General features: G+C 45.5%; 1 protein-coding gene across 2 annotated transcripts; it reads right to left on the bottom strand.

Moving 5' to 3' along the window:
* Positions 1 to 1236: 1236 nt before the first annotated feature.
* On the bottom strand, positions 1237 to 13653 carry GJA3 (gap junction protein alpha 3). 2 transcript variants are annotated; one of them, XM_081199380.1, is made up of 2 exons: positions 13232 to 13653; positions 1237 to 5784 (listed from the first exon to the last, which is right to left on the bottom strand). In XM_081199380.1, exon 2 carries the CDS (start codon positions 5765 to 5767, stop codon positions 4232 to 4234), a length of 1536 nt encoding a protein of 511 aa, XP_081055506.1. In that variant the 5' UTR covers positions 5768 to 5784; positions 13232 to 13653; the 3' UTR covers positions 1237 to 4231. The 2 variants fall into 2 exon arrangements, with proteins under 2 accessions (XP_081055506.1, XP_081055507.1); XM_081199381.1 differs by lacking the exon at positions 13232 to 13653 and adding an exon at positions 6424 to 6558.
* Positions 13654 to 14130: the final 477 nt, after the last annotated feature.

The raw sequence follows: 14130 nt of genomic DNA, 5'->3' as shown, positions 1-14130 counted from the left end.
GAAATGTCCCAGTGGGGAAATCCCACCAATACATAGAGTACCAATGATGTTTATTAGCATAACTCGCAAGGGCAAGCAGGGAGCAGGGGATTTCCTATGTTTCTTTGACAGGAAGGGGAGCAGGGTGTGAGAAATTTGGCAGTGGCAAAGACATGAGTCGGCCGACGTTGCATATACTTCCAGTCAAAGGATAATTTAGTCTTACAGCTTCACTCTATGCCTGAGTATGTTGGTTTGCATCCAGTGGAAATTACCTGCAGGGAGGTCTACAAAGCTCGGTAGTGGAATAACACAATTTTTAGACCAGAGATGGGGAACCTGTGGCCCTGCAGATATTGTTTGACTCCAACAACCACCATTCCTGGTTACTGGCCCTACTGGCTGGGGGAGTCCAAAAACATCTGGAGCGACAGAGGTTTCCCAAGCCCTGTTCCAGCAATTATATATAATTTAAGTTCCATTAAGTAGATACAGTTTAAGGAAAGCAAATCGTGGCCTGTGCTTCTGGTATGCTACTTATGAATGATGTACTTGTCAGTGGGATTTAAAAAGCTAGAGAGAGACAGTTTCAAAACAACATATGAGCATATGAATGTCACTTTTTCATTTGATTAATTGGAACACTCAGCTTCTTAAAAGTCACATGTGAAAACACCCTTATATACATACTACTTTGAGAAACCTCTTCCAATATTGAGCCCCCCCCCAAAAAAGCTACAAGAGTTAATTGTCACCATACTCTCTGTTTTGTTTTAACGACAAAAAAAACCCAAGGTAAATGAACATATTTACAACAGGATATGTTGTTTTCCCCAGCAGATGTTTCTTGAACTAATTGCTTTCTAAGTTGGTTGAAATATATTAATTGAGGTGTTTTCTTGGTATTCAAGAATTGAACCCTTGCTCCTATTCTGCTTTTGGTTCTTACTTTGCTAATACTCTATGGCCTATGTGGATGTTATCTCAGTAAAAAGTAAGAAATACTGGTATCTGATGCCAAAGCATTTCTCTATATCCTTCCAAGAGAGATGGAATTTATTTTAGTGAATTTAGAACAAGGCCTAGTTTGCAGTCCTACAACACTCCCCTGGGAGAAAGTCATATTGAACTCAGTGGGTCTTACTTTTGAGTTGGAATGCATAGGATATAGTATATTAAAAAGCTTGGCATACAAAGCAATCTTTTAAGTAAGGCTTGGCCCATTTGGCCAAAGCAATAAATAAATGATGCTATAATAAGTTTTCATTATTATTATTATTATTATTATTATTATTATTATTATTCTGCAGATACCTTTAACATTACTTGGAATGTGGGCAGCACAGGGAATTATCAGGGAGCCTAGGAAATCGTGAGTCAAATTCCATTCCAAGCTGTTAATTTACTCCTTTCCTGGGTGCCTTCCTAGAACAGGAACAGCACTCATTAGATAGAAAACCAGGCTAACTTTGGAAAAATCACTCTATTCCTTGAGATACATGAGTACAGTGTGTACAAAGAACATTGAAGCAACTATCTTTCCCCCTTTTCATTTATTTATTGAAATAAGATATATATAGTGCTACCTTGGCAATTCGTTTTGTGTTACATTTCAGACAATATAGTATAAAAAGAAAAGAAGAGGCAAACTGAGTACAATTCTGTTCTCATTTCTGCTTAGACAAGCCTGTTGACTTAATGCTGGCGTCAGCAACACGGCATATGCAACCCCGAGAGCAGAATGCCATCTATCATGATATATTAAGGCACTGCTTAGATGCCTTTAAAAGGGGATTAGACAAATCCACGCAGAATGGACCTATCAATGGCTATTAGTCATGATGGCTATAGGGATACATCCAAATTCAGAGGCATCAGGGAATGCAATTTGATGGTGGACCAACCGGGAGTGAGCATCCGATTGGTTGCTTTGGGAAGCAGCATGCTAGACTAGATAAACTTTTGGTCTGATCCAGACATTCCGAGCCGTATCTAATGCTGCCGTTCCACTAGCACAGCAGATTTCCAGGTCTGCAAAAGATCACCCCCCCCTCCTCTCCCCTGCAGCCCCTCCAGAAGAACCCTCCAGAGCAGTTTTGGGGACAGGCAGAGAAAGGAGTGGAAGGGGAAATCCCATGTAATCAGAACTCCCCCCACCCAGCCCCCCACTGTTGGATACAACCCACTGTCTTTAAATCTTCCTCTGATTTAGGTCGCAATCGTATATTGGCCTACTTGGAAATAAGCCTCATTGAACTCAGTGAGTCTTACTTCGGAGCAGGCGTGTGCCACGTTGCACTGTTAATTGATAGCACAGCGCACTTCACTTTATGTCTTCAAAAAAGGACATCTTTAGTCTGGAAGAAATGGATTCAGATAGTGGAAGACAAGTTGCCGCTTAGTCAAATAGACACCAACATTTCTAGACAATAAAGTGGTTGAATGTGATTTAAATATATGAGAAAAGCAAACATGTACTTAAGAAATACCAGATAAAGCAGTTTTACACTGCACATTAGGCTTTGATCCAGACAAAGTCGGTTGCGCTTAGGTCCTGTTGAGATCGATGAGGCTAGCTGCAAATAACAAGACCAGTGGATTTCAAAGGTACTTAAGCACAATCAACTTTCTGTGGTACAGGGCCTAATTTTTCATTTTGGACATTTTTTTTATGCTGGAAATCAAACAGAAGCCAATCCCCATTTGTGAAAATGACCAGAGTCAATACAAATTATAAAACTAAAGAGCTAAGTGCACTGCCACATTAATTTGAAATACATAGGTTATTTTTAAAATCTTCAGGTGTGCACTGTAGTTTTAGTCTTACTGTTTATTACTTTTGCCAAATACATTTTACAACAGCAGACCCCGCAAAAAATCTCTTTTTAGGTTGAGATTGTAATCTGCTGCTCATTTTACTCACTCCACTGAAATCAAGTGTTTATGCCTCTTTTTAGCTCAGTTGTGCCCTCACTATTTCCCCTAACTAGCTCAAAAATATTTAGCCACCTAAAATGCACAGTCCTAGTTCATCCTACAATTTTGTTCACAATAAGCATAAAATACTGGAACGGTTTCTTTGCTTTTCTGGGTTAAAAGCCAAAGTGTGCCATATCTTAAGATGTGTGTGCTTTACGTTCTTGTTCTTGCATTTATAGTTTCAGAAGTAATTTCAAGAAAGGTAACCAAAGGTTTAAAAATACATAGATTTAAAATGTGTCTTCATGGTTTGGAAACACTTGTGTAGAATTTCAAGCTTGACACTTCCTCACAGATTAAGAGCCAAAAAGAAAAGAATGGAAATAAATGAAAAAATGAACACTTCAGTCTACAGCAGGGGGTCAGTACAGACCCATTAGAAACTGACAATTTGTGAAGAGCAGAAAGCTGCCTTAAATTAACTGAAGACACCTAAACCTGCTTTTGTTTTAATTGTGGCTCTTTGACCACGAAGGGGGAAGATGATCTGCAGTTACCTTCAGGGCTGACCCTATCATTAGGCAGAGTGAGGCAACAGCCTCAGGTGGCTGATGCTGAGGAGCAGCAGCAGGGCCTTCTATTGGAGGTCAGAGATGTGTGTGCCACACAGTCTTTCCTGCATCCCTTAAACTAGTTTGCTGCCCTAAGATGTTGGGGAGGATGCTATCCCATTGGCACCATTTTAGTAAGATTCAACTGCTAGTCTAGTCAACTTCTGTATGTAGAGTGGGAGATGGGCACCATCTTGTCCTTTGCCTCAGGCAGCAAAATGGCTTGGACTGGCTTTGGTGAGTTCCAGGTTTATGGAAGTGAGGTGAACAGGAGGAAGAAACCCTCTTACTAGAACTAAATGTGAGCCTGTGAAAGGAACTGGAACTGGGATGAGGGGCAGAATGAGATGACAGATGACGACAAGGACTAAGCATTGCTTGTTGGGATATGTGATTACAACAGCACGTTCTCATTTGCTGCTAGCACCTATAATCTACGAAGGCCTCTTTCCCTCTCACGTGATCTGGCTGCTATTGGTCCCTTGGCCGGTGGGCTGCGCTTTCGCCACCCCCAACCTATTAGAAAACGTTGATGTTTGTCCCGCCCCCGCCCTCACCACCACTACAACCCACAGAGTGCAAGAACTGCAAGCTTCAAAGTTTGGGATCTTGGCCTCCCTTATCCCCTTGTCCTGGGATTAAGCCTCCCTACCCCCCAGAATAGTTCCCCTTTACACTTTGCTACCTTCATCTTCTTATTCCTCCCGGCGTAGGGAATCCAGTTACACGGTCAAGTCATCAGACCTGGCTCTGCTGCTGCTCGATTTACTAGCCCTGCTCAAGCGACGTGTGTCTATGAGCAGCGGTGGGTCGTGCATCTCCACCAAGGTGCAGGCAGCCGACATAGAGGACCCTTCCTCTTCCCCTTCTCCATCCCACTTGCTGCCACTTCCCCCACTCAGGCTGGTACTCAGGCTGCTGCTGTTGGCGGCAGCCACAGGCGACAGAGAAGGTGGAGGCGGCGGGTGCTCTCTGGGCTCCCCTTGCTCCGGGTGAGGTTGTCGGAGGCTACTGGGGGTGGAGGAGGCAGCTGAGCTGGAGCCTGCGAGTTTCCTCTGCTGCTCGACGGCCAAATTGGCCCAGTTGTGCTCATCAGCCAGCGCTTGGCTACTGAAGTAGGAGTTGTTGACAGGCGAAGGTGAAGGGATAGACGATGTGGTTGCGACTGGGGTGGAGACTGCCGTGTGCCTGAGGGCTTTGTGCCTGTCCTCGCCAGCCAAAGGACCCCCTGGGTAGCCAGTCAGAGAGGTTGCAACAGAGGCCGGCTGTGGCCTGGAGGTAACGTCCGCGTAGTGTGGCAACCCAGCTTGCTGATAAACCAGCGGGGTGATGGTACGAGTTTCAGGCATGGTGATGGAGGTCGCGGTTGGTGGTGCTGCAGGTACCGGCAAGGCTGCGTGGGAGGCAGGTTTGGAGTCCTCCACTTCTGAGGCTGGCGTGACGGGGGTGAAGGTGGGTGCTGCATGGCTGCGCCTACTGGTCATGCCCTGCTTGAATTTTTTCCATCCCAAGTGGTACATCTCAAACATGTTGAGGAGCAGAGAGAGGCAGGCCACCGCCAGCATGAAGATGATGAAGATGGTCTTCTCCGTGGGCCGCGAAATGAAACAATCTACAATGTTTGGGCAGGGCCAGCGGCCACAACGGTAGAGTGGCTTCAACTCAAAACCGTAAAGGAAGTACTGGCCCAAGATAAAGGCTATTTCAAAGAGAGTTTTGAAGATAATGTTGAAAACGTAGGTGCGCAACAGGGCACCTGCCATGCGAATCCTGCCATGCTCATCGCGGACAGGCAGTTTCTCCTCTTTCTGCTTTGGCGGCTGCTTGTCGTTGCTGCCGCTGCTGTTCTCACCGCTGCCAACTTCCGCTTTTGATCCTTGCAGGAGGCGGCTTGCTTCCCTGCTGTTTCCGGTTTTCCTAATCTCTTCTTCCTTCTCTTTTTTCTTTTCCTCCATGCGCACAATGTGGAGCACGTGACCCAGGTAGATGAGGGTCGGAGTGGAGACAAAGATGATTTGCAGCACCCAGAAGCGGATGTGGGAGATGGGGAAGGCTTCGTCATAGCAGACGTTCTCACAACCAGGTTGCTGGGTGTTGCATGTAAAATCTGATTGTTCATCTCCCCAGACCTCCTCAGCAGCCGCCCCCAGCACCAATATCCTGAAGATAAACAGTACCGTCAGCCAAACTTTGCCAATAACTGTGGAGTGCTCTTGCGCATTCTCTAATAGTCTCCCCAGAAAGTTCCAGTCACCCATTGTTTCAGCTCTCTAACCTACAATAAGAACATTATGGCAGCATTATTACCAAAAATAAAATAAAAAATCCCTGAGAAACTGGTAAGCAACCCCCCCTCAAACCACACTCAGGCATTTCTGTGCAAGGCAGTGTTTTCACAATAATGCATTATTATCATCAGTAAGAGTGGGAACATATAATCTAGGATATTAGGCTGAAAAACAATAAATTCATGATTTGTAGCTTTCGATTACAAAGGGACCGTATCACAGAAAATAGGTAAACATATAACGAAGGGCAAATTATCACTCATAGTAGCTCAGGAGGTGGATGGTAGTTGGAAATCACTACGGCTGAACCTTCACATATAAAAATAACTCTGTAAAAATGCTTTACAAAAAAAAACACGTTTAAAAATATATATTGAATTTGCAGTTAGCTCACCATTGCCATCTAGTGTCACATTTGTATACTGCACTTAAACCGTTATATTTGCAGGTGTACAGCTGAGTCCTATGTACACAGTAACTAATATGGGCCTGGAATGCACAGACAGACACATTTTATCAGAGTGATCTTAACAGGACAATTCTCAGTATCAAAGAATTTTAACTTGAGTGCATCTCCCTGCCCCCCCCCACTAGTAGTCAGTAGTACATTCCAGAAACATTTTTACCATGTGGTCAGCTGTATGTCTAGATGGAAGTCTTGTGGGAACTAAGGCTGGAGCTCTTCACAGAAGTACATCTTTGAACTTTCACATGAGCCCTTCAGGCCTCCCGATTAGACTCCCTGGAACACATGAGCGAATTGTGGGCTATACTCAGAATGGTGTTTCGCTAACAGTAGATTATGTGCTCAATTCAACAATTTGTCTCAAGAAGGGCCTGCAATAACAGGCTGCTGTGTAGAGCAGTGGTTTTCAACCAGTGTGCCGTGGCACCCTGGGGTGCCTTGAATGGTGGTCAGGGGTGCTGTGGGCAGCACTGGCCTCTGTCCCTCTTTCCTTCCCTCCCTCCTCTGATGCCCTCTGGCATCTCTGCCTCCCAAAGGCTTGCACAGCTGTTTGTTGCAGCAGCCCTGGCTACAAGCTCCCCAGGCGAATGTTTCCTCTGGGGCTGGTCAGGGGGTGCTGGTTGCCAGGAGCTGAGGTGGCCTCAGAGTAAGCAAGCAAGCAGACAAGGCAGCCTAGCCAGCCAGTACACCGGCCCTTGTTGTTGGGAATGGGCAGACAAGTGCCAGGGGCAGTGTGAGGAGGCACCTCTATTTGGGGCAGGGGTGGCAGCAGCAGCTGCCCAGAGGACTCTCAAGGAGAGGGGAGAGGAGGCTGAGGGAACACTTCATAAGGGAGAGTGTTCTAAAAGGGGTGAGGGGCTGCCAGTTCTGCAGGCAAGGGGTGACATCACTGGGCTCCTGAGCCCCACAGGGGTGCCGCAGAAAGAATGTAGTTGGTCAAGGGAGCTGCGGACTCAAAAAGGTTGAAAACCTCTGGTATAGAGTTTTCAAGGTTCAAGCCAACCAGCTGTATGCCCCTTTCCAGAATACTCCATTCCACCAACCCTATATTTCTGTTTCCCACCCCAACAGTCCGTCAGCTTTCCATTGGCGCTGAAAGTGTTGCATCCTTATTTAGCTGTCTCTTCCCACTGCAGATTTCTTTTAAGTTGGGTTGTTGTTGTTTTTTTTGTAGTTCTGCAAACTTCTGTGTTCCTCCAATCCCCTTGTGTAGTTTTGGCTGCATGAGCTAAATGAGCTCGCTATCAGTATACAGGATTACTATTGCAGCAAAAATGGTGATCAGCACAATATGTCTGTAAATCTTTAGATGATGCCCACTTCATTTCCATCTGTGCATGAGTTATATCACAGATGTCTCAGACATAAAGGCTGCTCTTCTCTTGACGTGGAAAACACTTCATTTGCTTTCAGTTCCAATTTCCAGCAGTAGACATTCCTGCTTCCCTGTTGCCCCCCAAAGTCAGTCCTGAGTGCTGGGGGACCCAGTGCTGGTCAGAGCTGATGGGAGCTGCCATTGTAGGTTGGCAAGAACCTGCAGCAGCAAAGGGACAATGGAGGACCCTCCTTTGCTTAAGCTGCTCACACAACAGCATATAAATAATAGCACAAAACATACACATGGATATGATGAGCCCGTTCACATTTCTTTGTTACTCTATATGCTAGGAAACCGCTGACTAGCTTCAGCTTTTTTTAAATGTATATTTATTTATTTATCTATACATTTGCACCTTATCCTTCCTTCACTGAGCACAGAGCAGGGTCCACAATGTTAGCCAATTTTATCTTTGCCACAGTCTTGTGAAGTAAGCTGAATTGAGAGATAGTTGAGGTGCGCAAATGAGTTCTCTGAGTGAGCAAGGATTTGAGCCTTGTCTTCCTAGTCCAATACTGTGTGTGTGTGTGTGTGTGTGTGTGTGTGTGTGTGTGTGTGTGTACACTGTAAAAACACACACATGTGGAATCAGTACTCGGGGATCGCCTGCTAACCGCTCGGATCTCCTGCTCTGACTGCAGCTAGCCGAAATGCTTTCCTTGTGGGAAGGTTGCAATGCGCACAACACCCAAGCCTAACTTCCAGGTTTGTCAACCTGGTGCCCTCCAGTGTGATCCAAAACGTTGGGAGGCCAGCACCTTGATGAATTGCTGGCACTCCTCTGCTTCTGTTTCAGCTGAACCATGATCACAAAACGGTCAGGTTTAAACAGGGGAAAGTTTATGTGGATATCACACCTGGAGGGGTTATATTGTAGCTGACTCTTGACAGTAGTCAGAGCAGCTTGAATTGTCAACTGATTAAATAGAAATACATTTATGTATTGCAGAATGCCATTGAGGGTTGAAGATCCTGAGAGGAATAGCTACAAGAAACCTCATAACTTGATAAGCAAAAGCTACCACTTGTTGTTAATTTATCTATTTCATAACATTTATACACCGTCTGATTGTAAAAATAATAATCCTCAAAGCATTTTACAAAAAGATAAAATAATATTTTTTAAAAATACGAGACTTTAAAACATACAAAGAGTTAAAATACTAAAACACATTAAAATGCATATCAGGATTTCTAAGCATCTGGATAAGCTTGCCTAAACGAGAATGTTTTTAAGAGGGATGTTTTAAATATTTTCTTTTTTCATAACTCTGGAAATAGGGGATTTTAAAATATTCCTCACTAAAGAGTGCATCAGAGGCAAAATAAAAAACCCCAAACATAAACCAAGTTCCAGGCCCATCAGTTCTGCAGGCAATCCTGGTTTGAAAGGTGTATTTGTATTAATTTCAGCAGAACACTGCTTCAACTATTTATTATTGTTAAAAGAGAAATCATATCACTCTCATTCAAAATACATAAACGGGAAAAAAAAGCCATTCTTGAGTTTCTTTATCATAGCATTTGTCATAGAGAAGAGGAAGCTGGCTCAGAACAAACTGTGCTCCAGGAGTACTTCATTTTTGCATTTTATAATCCCTAATATTTAATTGGGTAACTTAAAAAAAAACCTCTGCAATTAAAGCTTCACTTTAGGAATCAATTAGACAATCAAAACTTTATTAATTTTACATGTATCAAATTACAGTACTATCTTTGGAAGAAATCTACAACAATGTATATATTACTCATTTAAATGTTTAATAGCATTTAGTCAAATCAGGGTTTGTCTCCAAATACATTAAATTATTGTTTTGAGCTCTGAAATGAGCTTGAACGTATACCTCATACTAATGTTTAACAGCACAATCCTAACCATGTCTACTTAGAAGTAAGTCGTATTGAATTCTGTGGGGCTTACTTCCAGGTAAACGGGGTTAGGATTGCAGCATTAATGCCAGTGGCACAATCTGTATCGGTTCCATGACACTCGTTCAGTTATTATTCCCTCTCTATAACGTCCAGGAAGCAGGATCGGAAGAAAAACAGGCGCAATCTGACCAAATGTCATTCAGTATCCTCTCTCAGATCCCCTCCAGCAAATCTAACTGATTCCTCCTCCTCGGAAGGAACAAAGTGGTTCATTTGGTAGAGACTGGCTTCAATTCAAAACGAATTCTACATAGAGATGGGGGAAATATGTGACTCTGCAGATGCTTTTGGACTTCCTCGCCCAAGCCAGGGGTAATGGGATTTGTAGTCCATCTATATCTGGAGGACCACAGGTTCTCCAGTTCTGGTGCAATGGAAATCTCAGAGCTTGTAGGGGAAAGACCACCGGACACCAGCGGCTAATTAGACCTCCTCCGTGTGCATCTTCTTGTAACAGTATCAAGAGTCTCTATGAAGTTAGAGATGGTGGATGACCCACTCCTTTCTAGAATTCAGCCTGTTTGTTCTCTTGAGCCCCTGGTGAGAACGGCCACCAACACCTTCAGGGGCTTAGCTTCGGGAGGAGAAAGACGCGTGCTGGGTCCAAGGTCCGAAATATTTAAATGTATTTAGATTGTGTATCAAACTCACAGGGGCAGCATCCTCTGAAGTCCTGCCAAAGTGAAATTTAAACCAATCTAAACTGATTCGATTTCACTGACTCCGCCAAACCAAATCATCTTATAGTATTTTAAAATGGGCGGTGGATTCGGGTTACTTAAGAGCCAAATTATTAATAGTCAAAACGTTATTATTTCATCTTGTTGTATTTAGCGTCAAGTGCTGGAGAGACGATTGAAAACATCGATTCCCTGGCTCCCTCCAACCAACGCCTTAAAAGTATACAAACTCGTCCTTATCTTAATCCGGAATTAGAAAATCGGATTTCACAAATATTCCGCACCAAGGAGTATTCAAGACACCGGGGAAAGTGGGCGGGGGAGCGGCAATTTAACTTATGCTGGGAAAGGAAACTCGCAAGTCATGCGCAGGCGGATCCACGCATGTTTACAGTACTTCAGAGTAAGCCCCACGGAGTCAAGGGGCTCGAGGAGACAATCCCAAACACGCTCCTTTGCAAGAACGGCCACCGCTTCCGTGGAACTTGCTGCCAAGTAGATGCGTTTAGGATCGCACGCAATGATTTTGCACCTTGGCATCAGCATCTCGCGGTGCTCTGATTCTTTCGTTAGAGGGAAGATGCGCTGCATCCAACGGAGCTCATGACACCAACCTAATAACCTCGACTTTTGGATACTCTGAAATAAGCCCGACGGATTTTTTACTGGGGCTTTTTCACTTAGTAAAGTGTGCGGAGGATTGTCCCGCAAGGCACGCCAGGAATTAAGGACTTACCTCCCGAGTAACCGAGACCTCACGACTAGCTGAATTCCTGGCATTTCTCGGGTGCCCCTGAGAACATGGTTGCTGTTCCCACAAACATTGACACGCGGTTCCAAGACGTTCTCACGGTTCCCTACATTACACTGAGCGCCGATGGGGTGCACATTTGGTTTGCAACTTCGACTCACGTGAACAAGGCTTCTAAATTCTAATTGTTAATTTAAAAAAAAATATGTGCCGATTCTAATTGCAAATTCGTTTCCTAGCGATACTTCAAACGCCTCCCGTTGGTTAAAAGGTCGATATTATAGACTTTCCCACTGCATTTTAGCAATAATTTTGGGATGACACATAAAACTGGTTTGGGGTGGGGGGTGCGATCAGGCGGACGATAGGATTCTGGAGGAAAATTAACTCCCAGTCCTGTCTGATCTCGAAATATTCCCTGCTATTTCACCCCCGTGTATAAAAGTGCAAAGCAACTCGATTTCCCCTGCCCGATCTGCTGAACTGTCTACGCAATCCTATACAGTATTTGTGTGCTCAGAAGCAAGACCTGCTGCGTTCCGTGGTACTTATCCCGAAGCAAATGGGTCCAGGATTGCAGCGAAGCCCGTGAACCAGCAAAAACTCTGAACCACGGTGCCACGATTTACCTCTACGGTGCCCTTTTCTTGCAAACTCGGAGCAACAGGACAAGCCTCGCTCCTCATCCTCCGGTCTACCTTTCACACGATCCGAAGAATCCACTACCCTGTTTGGGCTTCGAGTCTGCTCGGGTATCTCTGACCTTAGGAAGCCTCTTTCCGTGGCATCTTATCCTCTGCCAACTAGTCGCAAATAAGCGAAGCAAATTAATTAGCAGGGCTTAATCTGGGTTCATCCTGCAGAGGGTAGACTCCTGTTTCGTACATATTCATGCGACTTATTTCCGGGTGGACAATTCTATTGACTTATTTCCGAATTCATGTTGAGCAGGACTGAGCCCTCGGCGCGAGTACTACGGGCAACACCTTAAAGTAACGGAAACGTTTTACCGTCTGCCCTTGCACTGATAAACAACACGCCATCCTGAAGAGCATTCAGCACGTCCATTAAATAAAAAGTGCACATTTTAAAGGAAACAGCAAGTCGCAGTTAAAAATCAGAATTCCATGCCAGACTTGAATTTAAAAATTATGGTGCACATTGTCTCTCCCCCCCCCTTAAATTCATAATAACAATAAATCAATTTACTACTGCTGCTACTAGTGTCCAGGCACAGAACAATAGAAGGACAAGACGCAGCTCCCCGCCTCGAGGAACTTACACTTCGAAATCTTACAAATTTCTAAAGTGAGGAAAACAATAAAGGGGGGGGGGCAAGAAGGGCAACGGGGTGAATCACTGATGACCCTGGAAAACTCTTCCTACATGTTGCGTTTCGTTCGCTATATACTTTTAAGCAAGGCAAAGCAGAAAAAAACCATCGATATTCCCGAGGTTGTCATTATCACACCAAGGGGAAGCAAATTACACAACTTTGGACCAAAGCATCACTACTGCTATGCAACCCGCCGCCTGCCAATATATGTGTGTGACAGATAAACACACACACTGCCTTGTAACTATAGGAATTGTTTCTGAGACCGCAGTGTTACAAAAATGTCAATATTATCGGTGGGGTATTCATTTAGTCATGTACGATTTCTTAATCAAATAAGACACAGCAAAGCAAGCACCTGTCTTATCTAGTGGTTAAAGAAGCGCAAAACACACAGTGCAAAACACACACACACACACACCCCTAAAGCACTTAAGCGCTTGCAAACAAAACAAAGCAGAAACGAAGAGCAGCTTTAAGCAATCAAACAGGAAAAGGATAGAAATCAAATCCTCTCCCCTTCCCCACCCACCCCCATGAGCTACGGGAGAAGGCTGAACCGCGCCTGCCTTGGAGGCGACCCGAGCGCATCTCCTAACCCCAAAGCAGGTGCAGCTCAACGGAGCCCCTTATTATAAGCGGCTGAGTACAGATTTGCGCCTCCAAAAGCGGGATAGCACGCCCCCCCCCGCGCTTCCATTTGCAGCAGCAGAGGGAAGAAGTCCACGTTGCTAGTCCTCAAGGAGGTGTCCAGGCCAGGCTGCACTTCGGAGCCGGCTTCGCTGCAGGGGAGGCTGTGGCGCGGAGCAGGTCCCTTCCTTTCCCTTCGCCACCCCTCTCTCCCGCATCCGCGCGCGCCCTCCTTCTCCCCCTCTGCCCCGCGGCGCTTACCCCAAACTCTTGAGCGCAGCCGGCGGGCCAAGCTCACCAAAGTCCTTCTCGGCACATGGGAGTCAAAGGGCAGCCTGGCTCGAGGGAAGAGAGGAAGAAGAGCCAGAAGGGGAGGGAAGAAGGGGGAAAGGCAGAAGTCCTGTTATTCTCTCTCTCTCTCTTCCCCCCTCCCCCTAAAAAATATTTAATAATAAGAATAACGAGGACAATAATAATAATAATAATAATAATATAATAATATAATAAAAAGAACGCTTAAAAAAAGGGTGGGAAATCTGTCCGGTGTGGAAGTTTAATGGCGCTTGGTAACGTGGGGCTCCCAGAGAGAGGGAGAGAGACCAGGGTCTCCCTCTCAGCCATCGCCGCTGTCACGTCGGATGAGCAAGGCCTGGCTGAACCCGCCAAGTTAGCGCCGGGGGAGAGGCTGGGCCCCGGCCAAGCCACGCCTCTCCGCCGGCCCAAGCGCGGCCCTTGTGGGCGCGGGGCGGGCGAGGCGTCGCTCGGCAGGACTAGGCCTCGGTGGCTCCCGCCAAAGAGGAGCAGGCCCGCGGTTTCAGGGCTGCGTCTGGAGCAGGAGGCAAGGGAGGGCTAGGTTTCGTGTCTGTGAGGGGAAGGGATTCCGCGGTTTTAAGTTTTTTTGTAGGTTTATTTCATTTTATAGCATTTATTTATTGAGCTAGTTATTGCATTTCTGTGGGGTGTTTATGGAAGGGTGTGGGACCTCTGGTGTGGGGCACCTGCAGAGGTAGTTTGCCCACCTTTTGGTCCCCCCTCTGCCACTCGGCTGTCACCTGTGGCTCCTAGAAGCTGTCAGCATGTGACATTGGCCACACTCTGGAAAGTGGCTTTGACTGGTTGGGGCTAAACCAGGTCTCAAAACCCTCAGGGAGTTAGGGACT

The sequence above is a fragment of the Podarcis bocagei genome, assembly GCF_964188305.1.
Source record: "Podarcis bocagei genome assembly, chromosome: 6".
NCBI classification, from domain to species: domain Eukaryota; kingdom Metazoa; phylum Chordata; class Lepidosauria; order Squamata; family Lacertidae; genus Podarcis; species Podarcis bocagei.
Note: the sequence above shows the minus strand (reverse complement) of the source record. Positions and strands in the feature narration are given on the sequence as shown.

Excerpts from the sequence above, each read along its gene's own strand:
- GJA3 (XM_081199380.1), bottom strand. The coding sequence starts at position 5,767 with ATGGGTGACTGGAACTTTCTGGGGAGACTATTAGAGAATGCGCAAGAG.